At 41.0% G+C, this 25,182-nt stretch overlaps 1 protein-coding gene across 1 annotated transcript in view; it reads right to left on the reverse strand.

The window, feature by feature from the left end:
* Positions 1 to 314: 314 nt before the first annotated feature.
* The window catches only part of PCYOX1L (prenylcysteine oxidase 1 like), a 76,383-nt gene continuing 51,515 nt past the window's right edge, over positions 315 to 25,182 (reverse strand). The window contains exons 5-6 of the mRNA XM_073620579.1: positions 23,753 to 23,893; positions 315 to 3,940 (exon numbers count right to left, since the gene is read on the reverse strand). Of these exons, the coding sequence (XP_073476680.1) occupies positions 3,273 to 3,940; positions 23,753 to 23,893 (809 nt within the window). The 3' untranslated portion in view covers positions 315 to 3,272. The remainder of the gene's footprint in view (positions 3,941 to 23,752; positions 23,894 to 25,182) is intronic.

Genomic DNA, 25,182 nt, shown 5'->3' on the forward strand with positions numbered 1-25,182 from the left:
TTTGTCAAATATCTGTGAACACAAGAACAGCGCAAACATCAAGAGTTACATGACTGTGTGATCCCTGTTCAGGAAGAAAATGTTGACCTTTAGTGGTACCTGAACAAAGATGGCTCTGTTTTTCTGTTGAGAAAAGCAAATTAGAGCATTGTCAAGGGGAATATTCTGATCTCTTTAAGAGCTAATACATACATGTAGGTGTTTTATTAAAATATTACTTACCGTGTATGCATTTAGTAGTGAAAAGTATATATGATGGTAGGTCCATTAAAAAATAAAATCTAAATATATTAGCCACATAAAAGGATACTTACTAATTTTAAAATTTTCATTTATTTCTCTGTGAAACTTCCATGAAACAGAATAATGCGAAAATACAAGCAGATGGCACAGTGTATACTGTCTCATGAGATTTATTATGAGAAATACAAGTCTTCTGTCAAATTAACATTTCATAATACAACTTTTTAAAGGTGCAATCACACTCCCACTTCATATTCAAGCTTTATGCTTACTATCATAAATCATACAAAGACACTGTCAATTATCAGAGCCCTATTGTATGATCTCAGTCGCACATATTCAACTTCAGCCACACAAATCTCAAGTAGTCAGAAATAGAAGTAAGAAATTCGACCCATGTATGGCCGGCCTTCTAAAAGAAATTTCTCCCATTTTTGTTGGTAAATGTCTACACAGACACTAGATTGGGTCAGCAACTCAGCTGACTAACCTTTAGGAGAACCAGTGCATTTTACATTAAGGTAAAAGCTGTGGCAACCAGGCCCTAGAGGAATGGAGAACAAGTACGGTCAAAACCCTTGATATGCTGAACATTACAGGCCTACCGAATGTCTCCCATCTTAGTGATGCAAGATGAAGACTTCTAGCAACTGCCAAATAGCAGGGGAGCAGGTACCACAGAGAGCTGTGGAAAGCTGAGGGGTAAGGAATACTCTACCCCAACATCAGGGCCCAGGGTTCTATGTCTAGACTCATGGCTAATAGATCTTATAAGATAATTAAAGAGATTGATTTATTCCATATTTGCTCATTAGTAACCAGAATCATTCATTACTCATACATGCTATAATTTTAACAGGTGCTTGAATCTGTGTTTTCTTAGCCAAATCATTGAATGACCTGTCTTGCTAGATGAAGAAGCCAAACCTTTTCAGATGAACTGAAAATCTATACAATAAGGTAATATATCACCAAAATGCTTAAAGAGGAACTGCAGTCTGCTCACATAATTTGTAATAAGAACATCTTTGTCATTCTGAAGCTTCCCTCCAACCACTTTGCATATTATTTTATATATACTGTGATTCTGTACTTGCCAAATATGCTCCAGAAATCTCCCTCCACCAAGTCTGGCTGCATCCATTTTAACTGTGGGCAGCTGAAGCTGCTGTCGGTTCACTTCCTGGATTTACACACACAAACAGAGGCACACCTTCAGCTCTGCAGCTTTCATTGGCCCTATGATGACTCATCCCCCTTAACTTCCTGGCAAACTCTCACGAGAGTGAGAGAAAGCTGTGCAGGATGTCATAAGCCTAGGCTAATGACCAGACAAGAAATAGGAAGTGGGCTGTATAAGGGATTTACTGGCAAAAAAAAAAGTTTCACTATCCAGAGTTAAAACAAAAAGGGCAGAAGATTTAATAGATGGAAAGTTGAAAAAATTATTGAAGTTCCGCTTTAATTACTGGCAATCTAGTATGTACATATAAGTGGTTGTGAGGTATGTTCAATACAACCTAAAACACAAGACAATCACAAATGTTCCCAGGCAGAGAACTGCAAAGTAACATGATAAAGATGAGACTACTACCATGGCTTTAACAGTACATGGGGGACCATTGTCAAAGCTGATCATAAAACGCCTGTGTTGGATAGCTCTAGACAAATTAATGTACACAGTTAGTGTTAGATCACATTAAAGAATACTTGTCACAAACCTGGTAATTCAAACTTGAAGACAGCATGCAAAAATGATCAGGAGATCCACAGATATATATGTAAGTGAAATTGTAAGCAACTGTCTTTTCCTGCATAATTTAAGATGGGCCCATTCCACTATTGCATTCTTGGTGGGTATGCCATCTAACAGGTGGCCTAATAGACCAAAAAGGAGGCTCAGGATTGGGGCATGCTCAACATTTACAGTTGAGATCTGCAAATACAGTAGTGTTAGTTGCCTTCACTTCTAAATCCACTGACTGTTTTCACATGTGAACTGAGAATAGCATGGCTTATGTATTTTTTTTATATCATAAAAATAGTTTCAATTTCCCAGATTTGTGTTAAGTTAGTTTAACCACTTGCCATCCGGAAGATTTACCCCCATTCATGACCAGGCCATTTTTTGCAATACGGCACTGCATTATTTTAACTGATAATTGCGCGGGCGTGCGGCGCTGCGTCCAAATAGAATTTATGTCATTTTTTCCCCACAGAGCTTTCTTTTGGTGGTATTTGATCACCTCTGCGGTTTTTATTTTTTATGCTATAAAAAAAGAAAAAGAAAAAAAAAGAAGACCGCCAATTTTGAAAAAAACAAAACAAAAACATTTCTTACTTTCTGCTATAAAACACATCCAATAAAAAAAAAAAAAAATGGAAAAAAACCCAATTTCTTCATCACATTTAAAGTGATATTAGCATATTTTTTTTTAGTCCCATCGTAACTGTCTGGTATAAACATACCGGGATCACTGGATAAATATTTTCATTTTGCAGGATCTTTCCTAGTTTCCATGAGGTTCCTATCCAAACATCATTCCTGCCTGCTTTTCTGAGACACAATACAATAGCATAGGATGTGACTTTGTAACAAAGTATACACATGACATTGCTGAGGGTAGCAATGAATAAAACGAACTGTGGGTGTTAAGTGAATGACTAAGTTCTATAAATGTGGAAAACATCTGATTAGGTAAAAGTAACGCACAAACACAACCCCTGGACAAAATTTTTTGCTATAAAAGAAAATGTCCCTTGAACATATAAATCATTTCTAGTTTACCACACCACAAAATTAAAGTCTTTTTAAAACCTAAAATAAGTGATGAAAAAGTCGATGAGTTTCTGTTTGCTACATAAGGCCCTTTATTTCATTGATTCATCTGCTATAAGATATGGTGTTCCATCTCTCCACTGTTCAGTAGAGAACATACAAATGCACAGTCATGATGCTTAACTTCTCCAGTGTTGAATGCATAATGCCATGGGCAAAGTGTTGATAAACCATTCAATGGCTGTTTGATTTAAAGTTCAGTTTTCACTTTGTGCATCAAATCTTGCTGGTCTATTTTCTCAGTGAGCTCAAACCAGCGGTTGAAGGCAAGTAAAGCCACGTTTTTTGCAGCCACAGCAATCATTTCCACTGAGCTAGCTGCCCATTCTGCACCACTAACATAATACAGACCATCATGGAGAATGATAGGAGGAAGCGATTTGGAAGAACTGGCTGTGCCATAGTTTGGGAATGCTTGCCACTCAATGACCTGAACAGAGTAATAGGACTTAAAAAGAGTCTTCAGTTCCTTCCTATCCAAAGGCAGCGAAGATAGCACCCGCCAAACCCCAGCTTCCTGTGGAGGTTTGCGCCGGAAGCCAACAGACACATTGACTGGGCACAAGCTCTCTAGACTGTGAAATATAGCTTCTGGGCTGTCTGTGGAGAGGATACTGGCAAACGGAAACAGTTTGGGATCCGAGAAGCCAAAATAGGAAGAATTGAGGTAGCCATGGACGATGGATGTCACCACTCGATGGTAAGAACTTGTGTGCTCTGGAAGAGTAGGCTGGAAATTCAGAAACGAGATAGGGAAGCCTGTTTTTTGTAACGGAGCAGCTATAATCACCACATCATAGTAATCAGAACCCAGTGTCCCATCTCTCTCATACTGCACTTCATATAGGGGCTTCTTTTCTGGAAGGAAAAACAAACAAAGCAGATTCTGATCACTTTGTATACTGTTAGGGAGTGACCTGTACATTAAAGCTCTACACAATAAAGTTAACATATAGTGGAAATTTCATACTATTTGCCAGCACAATTCTGGAGAAAAGAGGGGTTTTAACCTGAATGGCTTAACAGGATTAGCTAAATGGCAGGTTACCAAATTGGCTATGCCATCTGGCAGGGTACTGGGTTGACAAATACAAATCCCTTGGCAGGTAAAAAGCTGCCATACATTTATTTTAGCTGTTTGTCTGCATAATGGTGATAATCTGATTACTAATTTCAGCCACTGGTTATGTGATAACCAATCATAAGCTAAAATCATATTGGGATAACAGATGAAAGGCACTTGCCTACTTGTTAAAGCCCTTTGGAACAGTCATATGGTTTTTAAAGCAAACACATAAATCTATTAAGCAAAACAGTAATGGACAGGAGCCTTATTCCCAATCCCAAGATTAAAGTTGCACTCTGAAGGGAGCATTCATTCATTTACCAGGAACCATGCAATTCAGCTTTAACAGAGAACAAGCTCAAATCAGATTATCATGTCAGCATATGGTATTCAGACCTTATCTGAAATGTATAAAGTCATAAATGGCACAAAATGACACACAGCCGATTAAATAATATTCAATGCTAGACATGGTCACACAATGTTTGTATTTGGACACAACCCCTCCACCTTTCTGCACGCACATCTGTCATACATGCTCATACACTTACATACTTGAAGGTCTTCATGGAATAATACCAACATTTTGCCCTAATTCACTCAACCATGCTTCATTTGACTGCTTAGCCTTGCTAAAGCAGGAAATTTGTATGAGGAATATCCAAATAGTCCAGTTTTCCATATAGGGCAAAGTGACAAAGTCTCTTACAAGCACACCACGACTTAAACATCTAAGAGCTCTGTGTCAGAACTTACCTAGTGTCAATGACATGCTATCCTCCTTATGTAAAAGTTTTTAAACCTGGTGATTGGTTGATAGGCCTGAAAACTGCATCATGGCAGAAAGTCACCTTGTCCCCACATCCAGAAGCACAGCGTATTTTATTTATTGGTGACTCCAACACCATTGCTCCCCATTCGCACCTTAGACCTTGTAAAACTATGAGTCACATGACACTGGGAAGGAAAAAGGCTAATTGGGCCCAATTTGGACATTTTCACTTAGGGGTGTACTCACGTTTGTTGCCAGCGGTTTAGACATTAATGATTGCTGTGTTGAGTTATTTTGGGGGGACAGAAAAATACGATTTTTATAACAGCTTACCTGTAAAATCCTTTTCTTGGAGTACATCATGGGACACAGAGCCTTAAGTAATTACTTAATGGGTTATAGCCTACCGTCAGGTGTTGACACTGGTAAACCCTAATTAAGGAAGTTTACTCCCCTATATAACCCCTCCTCCTTCCAGGAGCACATCAGTTTTTGTAGCAAAGAAATATACTTGTATCCCAAAAAATAGGGGAGGGACCTCTGTGTCCCATGATGTACTCCAAGAAAAGAATTTTACAGGTAAGCTGGTATAAAAATCCTAATTTCTTTATCATACATCATGGGACACAGAGCCTTAAGTAATTACTTAATGGGATGTCCCACAGCAATGCCACATGAGGGATGGGAGAAAACAACTTGCAGGGTACACCCAGACTTGAGGATTTATACTGCTGCTTGCAGCACATTGCGGCTGAAGGCGATATATTCATACCTCCTTACATCCACCTGATAACATTTTGTGAATGTATGCACTGAAGACCAAGTTGCGGCCTTACAGATCTGAGCCATGGAGGCCTGATGACGCACTGCCCAAGAAGCACTAACAGACCTGGTAGAATGCGCCTTAACTTGAAACGGGGGAATTTTACCCCTTAAATCATAAGTTTGAATTATCACTTGCAGAATCCACTTAGCAACAGTGGATTTCGACGCTGCCTGTCCTTTCTTAAAACACTCCGGCAGAATAAATAAGACATCAGTCTTAGATTTTCACTGCTCTCACCACATCAAGACAATGTAGTGACTTTTCTTCCTTGGAAAGTGGTTTTGGAAAAAATGATGGCAGGACAATATCCTGGTTCAGGTGAAAACCTGAAATGACTTGACAAAAAGCCTGGACGAGGGTGTAACACCACTCTGTCCTCATAAAAAAAACAAATATGGCTCTTTACAAGAAAGAGCAGCCAATTCTGAAACCCTCCTTGCTGAGGATAAAGCAAACAAAAATACCAACTTCCTTGTCAGAAGGACTAGGGGAATCTGTTGTATTGGTTCAAATGGCTGTTTTTGTAACACAGACAAAACTAAGTTTAAGTCCCAAGGGTTCAATGGAGGTTTGACGGGTGGATTAAGCCACGTCACCCCTTGTATAAAGGCCTGGACTAAAGAATGAGTAGCAAGTGGTCTTTGAAATAAGACCGATAAAGCTGAGACTTGGCCTTTAATAGTACTTAAGGCCAATTTAATTTCTACCCCTAATTGTAGCAAGGCAAGAATTCTGCCCATGATACATCTCCGAGGGTGCCAACCCTTGGATTCACACCAGGAAACGTAAGCCTTCCAGACTCTTCCATAATATATAGTTCTGGAAGCTGTCTTCCTAGCATTAAATCAGGGTAGAGATAACTGACCCGGAAAGCCCACGTTTCTTTAGAATGTGGGTTTCAATAGCCAAGCCGTTAAATTTAGAGACTGTAAGGAAGGATGAAATATCGGTCCTTGAGAGAGCAGATCTGGCCGTAGTGGGAGGGACCATGAGCCCTCCACTGCCATCTTTACGATTTCTGTGTACCATGACCTTCTGGGCCATGCTGGTGCTACCAGAATTGTCAGCTTTCTTTCCAGCTTGATCCTGCAAAGAAGTCGAGGCAGCAACTGAATAGGGGGGAATGCATAGATCAGTGAAAACTGATCCCATGGGGTCACTAACGCATCCGTTCCGCATGCAAATGGATCCCTTGTTCTGGCCACAAAGTTGACCAACTTCGTGTTGAACATGGATGCTAGAAGATCCACGTCCGGAGTCCCCCATCTTTGACAAACAGCCCGAAATATGTCGGGGTGAAGAGACCATTCCCCTGGGAATAACTGCTGGCGACTTAAGTAGTCCGCCTGCCAATTCTCTACTCCCGGAATGAAGACTGCAGAAAGGCATGGAACATTCCTTTCTGCGCAAGTTAGAATATGGTTCACCTCTCTTTGGGCTGAGAGACTTTTGGTGCCCCCTTGGTGATTGATATAGGCCACAGCTGTGGCATTGTCGGATTAAATCCTGACAGGACAATCCCGTAACCTGAAAGTCCAGGCCTTTAGAGCCAGGCATACTGCCCGAATCTCTAGGATATTGATGGGCAAGCTTCTTTTGTTACTTGACCACTGTCCTTGGACAGTTGTCTTTTCTAGTACTGCTCGCCAGCCTGAAAGGCTGGCATCCATCGTTACCACTTTCCAGATGACTGGTCTGAAGGATTTTCCTTTCAGCAGATTCTGGGTTAATAACCGCCAAGTTAGGCTTTGAGCCACTCTTGGGGACAGCCGCATTGGCAAGTCTAAAGCTTGAATTGTTTTGTTCCAAGCAGACAGGATACTGTTTTGCAACAGTCTTGAATGGAACTGGGCATAGGGAACTGCTTCGAATGAAGCTACCATGGTTCCTAGCAACCTCATGCAGAGGCGAATGGAGGGAATTCCATTTGACCTGACCCTCTGCACCAGTTCTCCTATGGAGTTGATTTTTGCCTAAGGTAAGAACACCCTTTCCTGGGCTGTATCTATGATCATACCCAAGTACTCCAGCCTTCTTAGTGGTATTAAAGAAGATTTCTCTAGGTTGATAAACCAACCCAAAAACTTTTCATATAGTTGGTTGTAGTGCGTACGCTTTGCTCTAGACAAGCCGCTGATTGATCTATAAGTAATAGATCGTCTAGGTACGCTACGATTGTTATGCCCTGTGCCCTTAACCTGGCTAGAGGGGGGGCCAGCACTTTGGTGAACACCCGAGGTGCTGTGGCTAGCCCAAAGGGCAGGGCTACAAATTGAAAATGCTGCTGTTCTAACTTGAACCGCAGAAACTTTTGATGAGCAGGAAATATAGGGACATGCAGATATGCATCCCTTATGTCGATTGATGCCAGAAATTCTCTTCCTAAAAGGGTAGAAACTACTGACCTGATTGTCTCCATGCAAAAGGATCTTCAGGAAATGATTTAGCTTTCTTAGATCTAGAATGGGTCTGACATCTCCATTTGGTTTTGGTACCAAAAAAAAAAAGGTTTGAATAAAATCCCAGACCTTGCTCTTTTGTGGGTATCTGTATGATCACCCCTTGAGATATTAATCGGTCTAGTGCCTGAAACAGAGACTGTTTTTTCTCTGGATCTTTGGGAACGCTTGACCTCAAGAAGCCGAGACGGTGGAAATTCCCAGAATTCCAGCTTGTATCCCAGCGTTACTGTGGAAATGACCCATCTGTCCTCAATTTCCTTTTTCCAGACTTCTGAAAATTTCAGAAGTCTTCCCCCCACCTTGGTGAGGGGGGTTGCCTCTTCATGAGGAGGCTTTAGGATTCTGTTTTGCAGATTTCCTACCCCAGGGGCTTCTTTTCAGCCTGGGTCTGACTGCGGAGGACATCGCCACTGCCTAGAGGCAGAAGCCCCTGGCGCAGGGGAAAGAGTCAGTTTAAATGCAGGGCGTTTATATTTTCTTTTGACTGGTAAAAAGGTACTTTTCCCAGCAGAAATTGTCTTGATATATTTATCCAAGTCTTCTCCAAATAGTCGCTCCCCATGAAAGGGGAACCCAGTTAGGAGGTTTTTACATGGTGTTTCAGCTGACCAATTTTTCAATCACAGGATTTTCTGCATATGTACAAGCATAAGCATGAGGCGGGATGCCTGGTAAATAGAGTGTTTGATGGCATCTACGGCAAAATATAATGCCTTAGGTAGTTCAGCCAAATCTTGAGCTTGTTGTGTAGGAAGCTCTCTAAGGGCCTGTTTGAATTGGTCCTTTAGGGATTGGCAGACGCCTATTGCGGCGACTGCGGGCTAGGTGATGGCAACTGCTATGGAAAAAGCAGACTTTAGCAGGGATTCCAACTTCTTATCTGTTGGATCTTTAAGCATTTGTGCATTGTCTACAGGACAAGTTATTATTCACATTGGAAATTGCAGCGTCAATTGCTGGTACTTTCCATTTTTTGGAGAATTTCTCCTCCAGAGGATAGAGAATTGAGAACCTCTTAGGAGGGAGAAAATGTTTATCCGGTTTATCCCATTCCAAAAAATAAGTTGTTCAAGTAATGCATGCGCAGGAAACGCATGCAAAGGATGGGAAGGTTTTAAAGGAACCTAAGGAAGAGGCTACGTTTTCATGAGACTCTGTTAGAGGCAGCATGAAAGAGGAACAAAGCATCTCTGTAAGAGTTTGTATCAGCAATTTTTCAGATTGAGATGCTGAAAAAGGTTCATCTACCGTTGTCTCCTCATTAGAAGAATCATGGGTAAGCTCTTCTTGATTGATTGAGGGTAGAACCTTATCGTGTGCCCACCGTTCCCCTTGTAAAGCTGAAGCGGGGGAGGGGGACCTAGTACGTTTCCTATCCATTTAAATGGAGGATGCAATTAAAGCCGCTAGTCTTTCTTCCAGACCCTGGAGTGAGGAGGAAAGGGTTTCTTCTGTCACGTATGCAGGTGCTGAGATGTGAAAGGCAGCTGCACCAACAATTTGCTCTAATGGCTCACCCTGAGTTGCCATGATTGGTAATTCAGACGAGGAAGACAGCATGGAAATACAGCTTGAAATCCCAATGCCTGTGGGTGAAACCTTTACTCTTTTGGCTTTTGTGGTGTCTTTTTTGGCAGGCATAGTCCTAAGTACAAAAACAGAGGCGCTATACACATTGCACTAAATCGCTGAAAATAGTCAATACTTTTAAAATTGCTATACAGTTCAGCTTAGTGTCCTTCCTGAATCAGGAAATGCCAGTTTTGCAACCCATACGTGTCCCACAGTTTGTGTGTCCCTATGTGCTGGCAGCTTGTTTCCTCCTCATCAGCAGAGGAGAGACTGACACAGCTGTATTTATCTGCTATCAGCCTGACGTTCGTCAGTGGACGTTTCACGGCACCTGCGTTAGGTTCTGCCCCCTCCCCAGACCCAACATAAGTGGGGGGGAGGGGCGGCAGAGCCTCCTGCAGTGAGGCACAGAACTGTGTAAAAAATATAGCCACAGTAACAAACTTTCAGCGGTATAATAGTGGGACCCTCCGTCTCCCCCACGCGCTGCTGTCCCCCTAACCCTCTCGTCCCATCAGGGGAAGAAAAAAAAAAAAAAAAAAAAAAAGGACATTTTTTGCAGCTTTTCCTGCTTTTCAAAAATCTGCTTCCACACGCTGTACAGCCAGGTACAGAACTGAGCAAACAGTGAGACAACAGAGTAAGGTATGTGCATAGACTCCATCTAGTGGAGATTTTAGGGCATGACAACATTTTTTCTTCAATGAAAGAAACGTATAGATGTTTTTAATACAGTATCTCACAAAAGTGAGTACACCCCTCACATTTTTGTAAATATTTTATTATATCTTTTCATGTGACAACACTGAAGAAATTACACTTTGCTACAATTTAAAGTAGTGAGTGTACAGCTTGTATAACACTGTCAATTTGCTGTCCCCTTAAAATAACTCAACACACAGCCATTAATGTCTAAACCGCTGGCAACAAAAGTGAGTACACCCCTAAATGTCCAAATTGGGCCCAAATTGTCAATCTTTTGTGTGGCCACCATTATTTTCCAGCACTGCCTTAACCCTCTTGGGCATGAAGTTCACCAGAGCTTCACAGGTTGCCACTGTGAAAATGTCCAAATTGGGCCCAAATAGCAATTTACCCTCCCCGGTGTCATGTGATTCGTTAGTGTTACAAGGTTTCAGGTGTGAATGGGAAGCAGGTGTGTTAAATTTGGTGTTATCACCCTCACTCTCTCATACTGGTCACTGGAAGTTCAACATGGCACCTCATGGCAAAGAACTCTCTGAGGATCGGAAAAGAAGAATTGTTGCTCTACATAAAGATGGCCTAGGCTGTAAGAAGATTGCCAAGACCCTGAAACTGAGCTGCAGCACGGTGGTCAAGACCATACAGCGGTTTAACAGGACAGGTTCCACTCAGAACAGACCTCACCATGATCAACCAAAGAAGTTGAGTGCACATGCTCAGCATCATATCCAGAGGTTGTATTTGGGAAACAAACGTATGAGGGCTGCCAGCATTGCTGCAGAGGTTGATGGGGTGGAGGGGTCAGCCTGTCAGTGCTCAGACCATACACCGCACACTGCATCAAATTGGTCTGTATGGCTGCTACCCCAGAAGGAAGCTTTTTCTAAGGATGATGCACAAGAAAGCCCGCAATTTGCTGAAGACAAGCAGACTAGGGACATGGAATACTGGAACCATGTCCTGTGGTCTGATGAGACCAAGAAACTTATTTGGTTCAGATGGAGTCAAGCGTGTGTGGCGGCAACCAGTTGAGGAGCACAAAGACAAGTGTGTCTTGCCTACAGTCAAGCATGGTGGTGAGAGTGTCATGGTCTGGGGCTGCATGAGTGCTGCCAGCACTGGAGAGCTACAGTTCATTGAAGGAACCATGAATGCCAACATGTACTGTGACATACTGAAGCAGAGCATGATCCCCTCTCCCTTCAGAGACTGGGCCATGGGGCAGCATTCCAACATGATAAGGACCCCAAACACACCTCCAAGACAACCACTGCCTTGCTAAAGAAGCTGAGGGTAAAGGTAATGGACTGGCCAAGCATGTCTCCAGACCTAAACGCTATTGAGCATCTGTGGGGCATCCTCAAATGGAAGGTGGAGGAGCGCAAGGTCTCTAACATCCACCAGCTCCGTGATGTTGTCATGGAGGAGTGGAAGAGGACTCCAGTGGCAACCTGTGAAGCTCAGGTGAGCTCCATGCCCAAGAGGGTTAGGGCAGTGCTGGAAAATAATGGTGGCCCCACAATATATTGACACTTTGGGCCCAATTTGGACATTTTCACTTAGGGCTGTACTCACTTTTGTTGCCAGTGGTTTAGACAATAATGTCTGTGTGTTAAGTTATTTTGAGGGGACAGCAAATTTACACTGTTATACAAGCTGTACACTCACTACTTTACATTGTAGCAAAGTGTCATGTCTTCAGTGTTGTCACATGAAAAGATTAAATAAAATATTTTCAAAAATGGGGTGTACTCACTTTTGTGGATACTGTATCTAAGTCTCTCTTTCCTTACCTTGTCCTCGCCGCAAGATTTTGCTGATTTAACAGAAAATCCAGCTTTCACCCATCACGGCAGTTTACGTTTAACAAACCTTCAAGGACTGGGTCCGTTAAAAACGGGGTCCAACTGCCTTGGGCCTTGTATAGCACCCCACATCAGGAAGCTTGAGGTAATGTAACAAGACCTAAGCCCTGGGTTCCTGAGGTCCAGCCCTACTAAGAGAGGCATTACAGGCAAAATCTTGTGCATCGGATACGAGGTCCCAGATATCATCCATTTTAGGCCTCAGTGGCACTTCTGGATGGATCTGGTTTCTTTTAATGGAGGAATTTAAATCCAGCATGGATCCCTCCTGGAGCTCCTCAGAGTACTTCTACACTCGTGACCAACACCTTAGACACTGGCGAAAAAACTGATGTGCTCCTGAAAGGAGGAGGGGTTATATAGGGAGTAAACTTCCTTAATTAGGGTTTACCAGTGTCAACACCTGACGGTAGGCTATAACCCATTAAGTAATTACTTAAGGCCCTGTGTCCCATGATGTACGATAAAGAAATTTACACTGTTATACAAGCTGTACACTCACTACTTTGTTGTAGCAAAGTGTCATTTCTTCAGTGTTGTCACATGAAAGGATATAATAAAATATTTACAAAAACGTGAGGGGTGTACTCACTTTTGTGAGATACTAGATGTCATCAATCCCAGTTTACTATTTTTTTGCAGTCATGACCACCAGAAGTCTATGGTTGTACTTAAAGTGGTGTTCCACCCCAAAAAAAAAAAATTCATGAATGCGCCTAAAAAAAAAAAAAAAACACATTTGGAAAAAAATTTTTTTTTTTTACTCACCTCTAAATGGCTGTTGCTAGGGGGTCCCTCGTAGTCTGCCTCCTTCAGTGCCTGGGCTTTTGACATCACTTCCCCTCGGCGCAGGAAGGGCTCAGCTCTGCCCCCTCCCTCTTGTCAATCATCTGGGACATGTGACAGGTCCCAGATGATTGCGCGGCCAATCACGGCGCCGCTCGCGCATGCGCAGTGGATGCCCGGCTGTGGCTTCACAGTTCACACAGTTCCACAGTTACAATGCCGGCACCGCCGAACGGAGGGGGAGACGAGTGGGGCTTCGATCCCCTGCATCGCTGGACCCTGCGACAGGCAAGTGTCCGATTATTAAAAATCCGCAGCTGCAGTATTTGTAGCTGCTGACTTTTAATTTTTTTTTTTTATAATGGGAACACCACTTTAACATTAATGGATGTACCTTATTCAATCTTGTTGTTTGGATGTACTGGAAACTGCTTCTTTGTTAAAGAATTTGTAAAAAAAAAAAAAAAACACAAAAAAATGCAAGGCTTTTCCCAAATGCTGGAGAAGCACTAAGCCAAACTTAATTCATTTCCACCAGAAGGTGGAAAGTCGCCCATATTGTTGCCAGAACACAGCAGCCCCCCCCCCCCCCCCCCCCCCCATGTATGTAGCTAACATTACTACAGCATATAACAGTGCACACAATGGTACCGTCATTATGTATTGGAATTGGGCCAACCTATTTAAAACAAATTTAAAGCTGGCATTCTTAGATTCTTAAATCCTGCAGTCTTCAGGCTTGCCCAGTGACATTATGGGTCCTTCCTCTTCTTCCTTAGCGGTGGGTGGTTCCTCTTCCTTGCCTGAGTGAAATGCGAGTGTGGATCAGTTTGAGAGCACTTAGAGCCTGGGGGGACTTGTCCAAGACAGCCTGGGTCCACATATGTGTTGGATGATGCTGACCATCATTAAACCTGAAGGGCCAGCAGTCTTTCCAGAGAAAAAAACAAATAACTGCATAATATCCTTACTACGAAATAGCCAATATTAAAAAGATTACTATAGGATTGTGGTGAAAAGTCCTTGAAGAACAAGGAGAAAGGGCAGTGCAATCCACACCTGTAAGCTTATCATTTAGTGGGTTTTACAAAACAGAGTGAAGGCAGATTTCCAGAGCTGGCATTCAGAATGGATTCATTGTATTCATTTTTGCTTCTATTATACAAGCACAACCTGGGCCATTATTATTTAGTTTTAGTCATCCCTTATGACTTTGGTAAGGAAAAAAAACACCAGGAACATTTAAAGTTTTCCCTTTTTACCATTCGGATAAATTGTAATGCAGATATTTAAATATGTCAAAGAATATGTTGCGTTCACATCTGAATAAAACAAGTTACACAACAAATTTACAAAACAAGTTTACAAAAAAAATATATATATATAATCACCATCACCTTGCTTTATTAGTGAAGACAAGTGTACCAGTCCACATACTGGATTTTTTCCTATGGGGAACCAAGATGTATAGCTACCAGCAGCATTTGTAAAACATCAGTTTTCATATGCCTAAGCTTTTTAGTACATATGTCAAGAACTACACAGGTGGAGAATCAATGTGCCATTCTGCTATTATATATCAGAGTTAAAGCTCCCTCTGCTGGCGAATCACAATACAGTGCTGCAATATTGGGCAAAAGACATTATGCATACAAGAAGCAAAGTAAACTCTAAGTTTAAATAACAAATTACTATTTATAAATGAATTTATATGCATATTCCAAAAGGAATATGGTCAGAACACTAATGAAAAAAAACTTTAAAATTCATGCTTTTTACCCAAAAATATAGTATATGTTGCAGGAAGATGGTATGTTGCCAAATACAGTCATAATGCAGTATTTTTAATGAAAGCAGGTCTAACACTCAGTTCTCCTGCAATGTTTGTGTAGGCTGCAAGGCTGCAAAAGAACATTCAAAATACTTACACAACATCCAAATCCACATTCGGTCCAGCTGCAGGTTGCATTTGTAGCTGTGAGGAGGGAGGTCATATGTGATGATAAAACATACTGTACATGACCCTCTGACCCAACTACCATCAGGATCCAAAGCCTGTATTAGCAATAACAATTTAGCACAAGTGTGGGGTGGTAAAAGATCAGCATTGTTCTACTTTGTCCACACCAGGAAAAGTAACAGGTTTGCTGGATAGCATATGTACAAAAAAGCCTGTACTTACACAGTATCTTTCATGCATTCCCTAGCCAGTCCCACGCCCTTTGCCTAATTTGTTGTGCAAGTTCAAAGCATACACCGAGCCAGAGCTTACACAGGGCTAAGGAACCCCTTCCCCACATGACAGCATTCTAGCCTAGCAATCAGCCGGTCAATGGGGTTAGGTTACAAAGGGAAAATAGGATTTTCAAATTGCAAACAAAGTTGCACCTTGCAAGTGAATTAACCCCCAGAGCTTAGTGAATGTGGTGAAATTTCACAAAAAGTACTCAACCACGGGTAAGAAAAAAAAAACAAACAAACAACATTTTTGCTTGCACATGATTAAATAGTAGAGCTTCACCTCATTCACTAAGCCCTGGGGAAAATGCCCTTGAAAAGCACAACTTCCTTTGCAAAGTGAAAAATCTACTTGCCTTTAGTAAAGCAACCCCAATGCGTACAGTGTTGTCTACAGAGTCGTGTCCCTTTGAAAAAAAAAAACAAAAAAAAATTTGCTTATGATCCTCAAAGTACAGCAAGTCCATAAAATTATCCGTTAAAAAAAAATCAGTCTGCAACCAAGTGCAGCTTTCAGTCTCTAAAGGAAATCTTCTATCTCCCGTTTTCAAAAAAAAAAAAAAATGCTTTTTGGTGTTAACCGCCACCTTGATACACTCCAGCCTCCTTGGGGCCCCAATTACCTGAACAGTCGAATATTTATTGGATATGGGAGATCTTTTAATAGACTGAATGCTGCAATTAGTTGAAAACTGATTGGGTTTCGGATTATTTTATGGACTTGCAGCACTTCACTGAGGAATAGTTACAGTGTTGTACTTTATTGGTGTACTTGCATAGGCTGTTTATGAATATTTATATGGATAATCACCTAAAGTGGTTTAAAGGCTCAAGGTTGTACAAAACCACCTCTGTGCAGCAGCCCCCACCCCCCCTATACTTACCTGAGCTCCATCACGATTCACTCATGTGCACGAGAGCCTGTTGCTGTCAATTAGGGCTGCAACTAACGATTATTTTCATAATCGATTAGTTGGCCGATTATTGTTTCGATTAATCAAATAATCTTAAAGTGTGGTGTATAATTTAGTTAAAATGTAAAGTTAAAAAAAAACAAACAATTTACGCTTAAATATCTATATGCATTAGTAAATATAATAAGCAACTATATGGTTAGGGAGCAAAATTTCTAATCCTCTCTGAGGAGAACAGACAGAAGAGATACACTGTATATACTACTATTAGAGGTTGAATCTGGTAAATATCATCAGACTCGGAGATCAAATATTTTATTTAACCACTTAAAGACCAGCCACCGGAGTTGTACTGCGGCAGGTTGGCTCACCTGGGCGAATCGCTGTCATGGTACGTCGGACGCTTTAAGACTACTAGGGGGCGCGACTCTGAAGCGGATGCGCGTGGCCGGCGGCCGAGATGTCTGCAGACCACCCGCTATCGCTCCCAAAAGAGACAGAACGGGAATCTGTCAATGTAAACAGACAGATCCCCGCTCTGTCAGGGAAGGATAGACAGATCTGCTGTTCCTAGTGATTAGGAACAGCGATCTGTCTCCTCCAGTCCCTACACTGCCCCCACAGTTAGAAACACCTCCCTAGGGAACACATAACACATTGTTCGCCCACTAGTGTTAACCCCTTCCCTGCCAGTGACATTTATACAGTAATCAGCTTTGATCGCTGTATAAATGTCACTGGTCCCAAAAAAGTGTAAAAAATGTCCGATCTGTGCACCGCAATGTCGCAGTCCTGCAAAATATTGCTTTTTTTACTAGTAAAAAAAAAATTTATAAAAATGCCCTAAATCTATCCCCTATTTTGTAGACGCTATAACTTTTGCACAAACCAATCAATATACACTTATTGCGATTTTTTTACCAAAAATATGTAGAAGAATACATGACAGCCTAAACTGATGAAGAAATTCGGGTTTTTTTTGGATATCATGGCAAAAAGTAAAAAATATTGTTTGTTTTTTTTCAAAATTGTCGGTATTTTTCTTATAGTGCAAAAAAAAAAGAAAAAAGAAAAAAACGCAGAAGTGATCAAATACCACCAAAAAAAAGCTCTATTTGTGGGGAAAAAAAAGGACATAAATTTTGTTTGGCCACAGCGTAACACGACCGCACAATTGTCAGTTAAAGTGACGCAGTGCCGTATCTAAAAAAATGGCCTGGTCCATGCAATGTTGTACCCAAGCAAAAAAAGAGCGACAATTTTGAAAAAAAAAAAACAATATTTTTTACTTTTTGCGATAATAAATATCCCCCAAAAATGTTTTAAAAAAACAAGTTTCTTCATCAGTTTAGGCCAATATATATTCTTCTACATATTTTTGGTAAAAAAGAAAAAAAAAAAATCGCAATAAGCATATATTGATTGGTTAGAGCAAAAGTTATAGTGTCTACAAACTATGGGAAAGATTTATGGCATTATTATTATTATTATTTTTTTTTTTACTAATAATGGCGATGATCTGCGATTTTTAGCGGTATTGTGACGGACAGATCGGACACTTTTGACACATTTTTGGGACCATTTACATTTATACAGCGATCAGTGCTACAAAAATGCACGGATTACTGTGTAAATGTCACTGGTAGGGAAGGGGTTGACACTAGGGGGCGATCAAGGGGTTAAATTTGTGTTCCCTCAATGTGTTATAACTGTATGGAATAGGACTGAGTAGGAGAAGAGACATATCGCTGTTCCTACTTACTAGGAACAAACGACATGTCTCCTTTCCTCTGACAGCACAGGGATTTGTGTTTACACACATAAATCCCCGTGCTGGCGCTCGTGCACGCGATAGGGCATGGCTGGCGGCAACCGTTGCGCAGCGGAGCGCTCCTCCGGTGGCTCTTAAAGGAAACCCTGTAAGGGGTTTTGTTCAGGGGTGCAATTCTGCCCCTGTAAATAGACATGAGCCGGTCGGGAAACGGTTATAGTAATAAAAGCTGAGATTTTTTTTATTGTATGGATTTGATCATTTTAAATATAATGCACAATACTGATAAAAGTTTACTTTAAATGTAATTGTAATTACTTAAATTACCTCCAGTCTATCAGCCTCCACCTTCTCTGGGTTCAAATGCTGATCTTTCCTGAACACAGTCTTTAACCACTTCCATACAGGGCATTTTCGCCCCCTTCCTGCCCAGGCCAATTTTCAGCTTTCAGCGCTGTCGCAATTTGAATAACAATTACGCGGTCATACTACACTGTACCCAAATGAAATTTGTATCATTTTTTCCCCACTAATAGAGCTTTCTTTTGGTGGTATTTGATCACCCCTGCGTTTTTTTATTTCTTGTGCTATAAACAAAACAAGAGTGACAAGTTTGAAAAAAAAACACAATATTTTTTACTTTTTTTTATAATAAGTATCCAAATTTTTTTTTTTTTCAAACAAATTTTTTCCTCAGTTTAGGCCGATACGTATTCTTCTACATATTTTTGGTAAAAAATATCGCAATAAGCGTATATTTATTGGTTTGCGCAAAAGTTATAGCGTTTACAAAATAAGGGGATAGATTTATAGCATTTTTATTATTATTTTTTTTACTAGTAATGGCGGCGATCTGCGATTTTTATCGTGACTGCGATATTGCGGCGGACATATCGGACAATTTTGACACATTTTTGGGACCATTCACATTTATACAGCGATCCGTGCTATAAAAATGCATTGATTACTGTATAAATGTGACTGGCAATGAAGGGGTTAACCAGGAGGGGTCGCTGTAGGGGTTAATGTGTTGCTAGGGAGTGATTCTAACTGTGGGGGGAGGGGATTCACAAGGGGAGGAGACCGATCGGTGTTCCTCATACTTACCTGCTCTTTGCATTGGTTTTGCACAGAGCTTCCCAGATTCTCCTCTTCTGGGGTCCCCCGCCGACACTTCTGGCTCCTTCTGCTTTCAGAGTGCCCCAATAGCAAGCTGCAAAGTATAGTATAGAATAGTATAGAGTGCACCAAGGTAAAAAAACATCTGCCTTTAGACCCACTCACTTCCTGCCAGTTCTACATGTCCCATGAGGCATTGCTCCTCACACATTCACAAGTTCCCAGGCTCTTACTCACATGCATGGATGGTGTACTGAGCTGTATGTGTGCTGCACTGTATTTCCTGATATGTAAACAAATAATGCTTTCTGTATGCAGGCCAACTAATCAGCTGACCAATTAATCGATTATGAAAATAGTTGACAACTATTTTCATAATCGATTAGTTGTTTCGTCCCTACTGTAAATCACAGCCAGTGAGCCAATGAGAGAGAGGGGGTGGGTCTGAGCCGCAGCTCTGTGTGTGGACACTCAGAGCAGCAACTCGGGAGAGCGCCTGCTTGGGTGCCCCCATTGCAAGCTGCTTGCGCTGGGGGCACTCAACAGAAGGGAGGGGCAAGGAGCGCTGGCGGGGGGACCCGAGAAGAGCAGGATTGGGGCTGCTCTGTGCAAAACCGCTGAGGCACTGACACCGAGGACTGCTACACACAGGACCCCCACTTTCACAGGACACATCTAACCTGGGACTGCTGGATATTATCCGCCCGCTATGTAGCCTATACCTAAAGCTCTAGCATTTTTCTGTCCCAAGCACTTTCCATAAGTATTTATTGTTTTTTGGTGGAACCTCATCGCGGCCAAGCACATGTTATTACACAGATGTTGCATTTCAAGCCTCCTACTACTCCGGTCTGGCGTCCATCTGACACTCATCTTGGCTTAACTGCCTCCTTTGTTCTTTGAACATGGAATCCCTCCAATCGAATTAAAACATATGTATATACACTCAACTCTCAACCCCTGATGAAGGTATCAAAATACTGGAAACGCGTTGGGTTTTGGGGTACACCACCCTTCGGAGAGTACATATGTTATTGTGTATTTCATTTTTTGTATTGGTGTTCGTTTTTTTTGTTTGATGTATTTATGTGATGTGTAGACGTCATACGTCTTTATCTTCACTATTAAAGGATATTTTTTATACTTCAGAGTTGGTGGTCTTTCAAAGTCCCATTTAGGGGGTATTTCTTTTTGTTCTATTGCACCAGGAATGGGACCACCATACTCTACATCTGACATGGTGGAGGTCTTTCTCTTGTTTCCTGTGCAAAACCGCTGCACAGAGCAGCAAAGTATAACATGTTGGATATTAAAAAAATTAAATAAAATTATTGCCTTTAATATCACTTTAAAGTGCCTTTACTTAAGACGATTGTAAAGTTCTGTTTTTTTCCTTGTAAAATAACAAACATGTTATACTTACCTCCTCTGTGCAAAGGTTTTGCACAGAGCGCTCCAACCCTCTTTTTCTGGGGTGTTCAGGCGGCGCTCCTGGCTCCTCCTTTATTGGGTGCCCCCATGGATTGACGCTATCCATGGGGCACCCATGTGTGTGCGCTCCCGAGTCCTGCTGCTGCGTCCATTGACACAGACAGCAGGACTCAGCCCATGGCTCCCGTGTCACTGGATTTGATTGACAGCAGCGGGAGCCAATGGCGGCTGGAGCTGCTGGGCTTGTGCATGTCGCTGGAACAATCAGGTTCAGGTAAGAAAAAGGGGGGCTCTGGGGGGAGCTGCAGTGCAGGTTTTTCGTCCTAATGCATAGAATGGGGTTAATGCACAGAATGCATTAAGATGAAAAACCTGGAGATTTTACAACTCCTTTAAGTAAATGGGAATCTTCCCAATGGGACACTTTTTTTTGTAGAAGAAGAATAGGGATTTTATGAAAAAAATGCACAGTAGAACTAAGTTCATACTATATATTATGCAGCACTTTACAGCCCTGTTCCCCCAACGAAGCTCACAATCTAATGTCCCTGTAACACTTATACGCACACTAGGAAACACTAGGACTAATATGTGGTTGCAAACCTATTTACAGACCAAGTTGTTTTTTTGATTGTGGAAGAAAGCCCACAAAAACAGAGCTACAATACCTGTTTTAACTACTTAAGGACAGAGCCTTGTTTTGAGATTTGAGTGTTTACTGGTTTAAAACAGGTTTTTTTTTTTTGCTAGAAAATTACTTAGAACCCCCAAACATTATACATATATTTTTTTTCTAACACCCTAGAAAATAAAATGGCGGTCGTTGCAATACTGTCTGTCACAACGTATTTGTGCAGCGGTCTTACAAGCGCAATTTTTTTGGAAAAAATACACTTTTTTGAATTAAAAGATAATACAAAAGTGAAGTTAGCCCAATTTTTTTTTAAATTGTGAAAGATGATGGTAACCCAAGTAAACTGATTACCAACATGCCGCGCTTCAAAATTGCGCCCGCTCGTGGAATGGTGAAAAACTTTTACCCCTAAAAATCTCCAAATTCTACAGGCTGCATGTTCTGAGTTACAGAGGAGGTCTAGGGCTAGAATTATTACTCTCGCTCTAACGATCATGGTGATATCGCTTCTGCACGCGAGCTCGGCGGGACTGGGTGCGTTAATTTTTCTTATTTATTTTACTTTTTATTCTTTATTTTTACACTGCTCTTTTAAAAAAAAAATTGTGTCACTTTTATTCCTATTAGAAGAATGTAAACATCCCTTGTAATAGAAAAAAAGCATGTCAGGTCAGGTCAAAAAGACCTCAGATCTCATATTTACACTAAGATGCAAAATCGTTTAAAAAATAAAAAAGTCCCTTTAAGAGCTATAGGCGGAAGCTACGTTTTGATGTTGCTTCCGCCCTGCAATAGTATGGAGCCGAGTGGGAGCCATCTTCCCTCACTCAGCTCCATACCACACAGGGAGAAGAATCCAATCGCCTCCACCGCTACCGACCGCTCCGGTAACAGCAGAGGGCACCAGAGCGCGACGGAGGCTCCTCTCCCGCCAACGATAAAAGAGATCTCGCTGCAAATCTGCTGCAGAGACCACTTTTATCTGAAAGCTGACCGCCCAGTGAAGAAGAGAATACCGGGGTTATGGCAGCTACCTGCTGCCATAACAACGATAACCCTCTTCAAAGTGCCAACGTATAACGATATTGGGCGGTCGACTTGCCTACAGGGCACTTACACCCCCTTCCTGCCCAGGCCATTTTTCAGCGCTGTAACACTTTGAATGACAATTGCGTGGTCATGCTACACTGTACCCAGATGAAATTTTTATAATTTTCTTCACACAAATAGAGCTTTCTTTTGGTGGTATTTAATCACTGCTGGGTTTTTAATTTTTTACTAAAAGAAAAGACCAAAAAATTTGAAAAAATAATTTTTTTACTTAGTTCCTGTCAATAGATTTTGTAATTAAGCCATTTTTCTCCTTCACTGATGTGCGCTGATGAAGTGGCACTGATAGGCTGAACTGGTGGGCACCGATTAGGTGGCACTGATGACGAGGCACTAATATGCTGGACTTATGGGCACTGATAGGTGGCACTGATGGGAGGCACTGGTGGGCACTGATAGGTGGCACGGATAGGTGGTACTGATGGGCACTGATAGGTGGCACTGATGGGCGACACTGATGGGCATTGATGGAAAGCAGTGATGGGCATTAATAGAGATCACCAGCAGGAGGAAGGAGGTTCTGATTCCCCTATACAGATCTTTAGTGAGACCTCATTTAGATCACTGTGTCCAGTTCTGGAAACCTCACTTACACAAAGATATTGATAAGATAGAACTAGTCCAGAGGCAGCAAAATTGGTCTGAGGGATAAAACATATCAGGAACTTGAAATATATACAGTCTTGAGTAAAGAAGGTAAAGTGGAGACATGATTGAAACCTTTAAATACTTTAGAGGTGAGAATAAGTTACAGGAGGGCAGCATTTTCAATATGAAGCCAAGATTAAAAACACATTGGGGACATGACCTCAAACTAAGAGTAGGAAAGTTTAATCTTAGAAAGTATTATTTTGCCAAACAAGTAGTGAATTCTTCTAACAGACTAGAGGTATTGAGTCAGTCAACAGTAAGTGAATTTATACATGCATTAGACAAAAATGAAATATTGCCTTATCTTTATAGATTTTTAAGGTGCCGTGAACACAGCGATTATTGCTAGTGGCTGTAATAGCTGCTAGTAATAAACACAAGTAAAATCGGACGGGCTGGTTGATGGTCGATCGATTGGGTACATTCCGCCAGCCCATACATGATTCAAATCTTGGCCAGCCCCTGCTAAACCAACCGAGATTCGAACAGTCTATGGACGGCTTTACTCACTGTATCACTCATCTTTACCTTTTATTAGTGGGGATTTAATTTTAGGAGTTGAATTCTGAAGCTCAGATCATAAAGTCAAAATTTAATTTGCTTCCTTGGCAGCATAAAGCTGCCCTGTATACTGTCCAGCCAAAATAAAATATTTTCTAAATATGCCTATACCCCTACAACCACATAAAAAAATAAAAATAAAAAAATAAAAGGTTTTAAGAACGGAAACAAAAAATATATAATGTACCTGAGCTGTGTAGAGACACTGCCATCACTCTAGCATGGATCACATTGGCCTTCGTCATCTTTAACAAACCTGAACATACCAACTTATTACCTCCTTCAACAGCCCACATATTTCCCTGGGCTCCTGCCAAAGACATGGCTCCTAAGGAAAGCACACAAAAAAAAACACCAGAACAATTACTTAAAAGATATGTCAGTTGCTTGCAAATCATATTTTCACGGTTATATTATATATACCTATATGTAGTGCTAGATTGCACTGTGTACTGTTACATGATATACCTACCTCACTATATTTTCTTACCACCCTTACTAGCCACGCCCACACGTGTTGTCCACTGTACCACTTGCATGCCCTATATCTGATCTTGTTCGGACTGTTCCCCTACTGGTTCCTTGAGACATATATTTTATGATGATTGTGTGCCATTAAAAAGGATTGCTGACTGCCTCATTTTCCTCTCTTAGAAATTAAGAGAGGAAACATGTAGCGCTAGCAATTTATGTTGTTATACAGTATAAACATATATGTTTTATTTTGACATGTTTTTGATGTGTTTTAGCCACATTGCAGAGGTTTAGTCATCACTGCATTGGGCAGTATTTTTTAACATGTTTCATGTAATATATATGTAATAAAATTTACTTTATTTTTTCTATAATTGGTGCCTCTAAAGTCCATTTTTTTTAATGTGCTTTCAAATTTCTATTACTATTGAGGATGTGGCACTGCACTACTTTAGGCTCCCACAGATCCACCTTCCTTGTGTTGGAGCTTTTCTAGTTTGTTTGATACAAATCATATAACAGTATCTTAAATCTGAAACAGCCAATAAACCAAAACCAGTCCACAAGGAATGATAAAACGGGACGTACTAAACTGCATATTGGGATGATGGGATGATTGGATTATTGGCTGCAATACTGAGAACTCTCACTAGATGTCAGTGTACCATATACATGGTAATGACTCTGTTGTTTCTCAAAATATGTTATTCTTTACTGCAGTGCTTGATACAATGTTGCAAGAAGCAGTTGCTAATGTTTAACTCTTCACTTGCTGATATATATGCAGCTGTACAACAGTTGCTGATATATATGCAGCTGTACAACAGGATACAGAAGTAATATAAAAATTACATTTTACCTGTTTTTGATGGGAATATGGGTAGAATTATTATTGCTCATGGGGATTATTGGAGGAATATCATGTTAACACCCGACAATGAACATATTTAATTAACAATAATAATATGCATATACCTTTTCTACATAGGGATTATGGGTGGAATATTGTAGTTAGACATACATAGGAATATATTAAACCTATTTCTGATATAAATATTTATATAATTATTTTTCTACATGGGGATTATTGGTGGAATATTGTTTATAAATATACATAGCAACATATTAAACCCATTTATGATA

The sequence above is a fragment of the Aquarana catesbeiana genome, linkage group LG03 (genome assembly GCF_042186555.1).
Source record: "Aquarana catesbeiana isolate 2022-GZ linkage group LG03, ASM4218655v1, whole genome shotgun sequence".
NCBI lineage: Eukaryota > Metazoa > Chordata > Amphibia > Anura > Ranidae > Aquarana > Aquarana catesbeiana.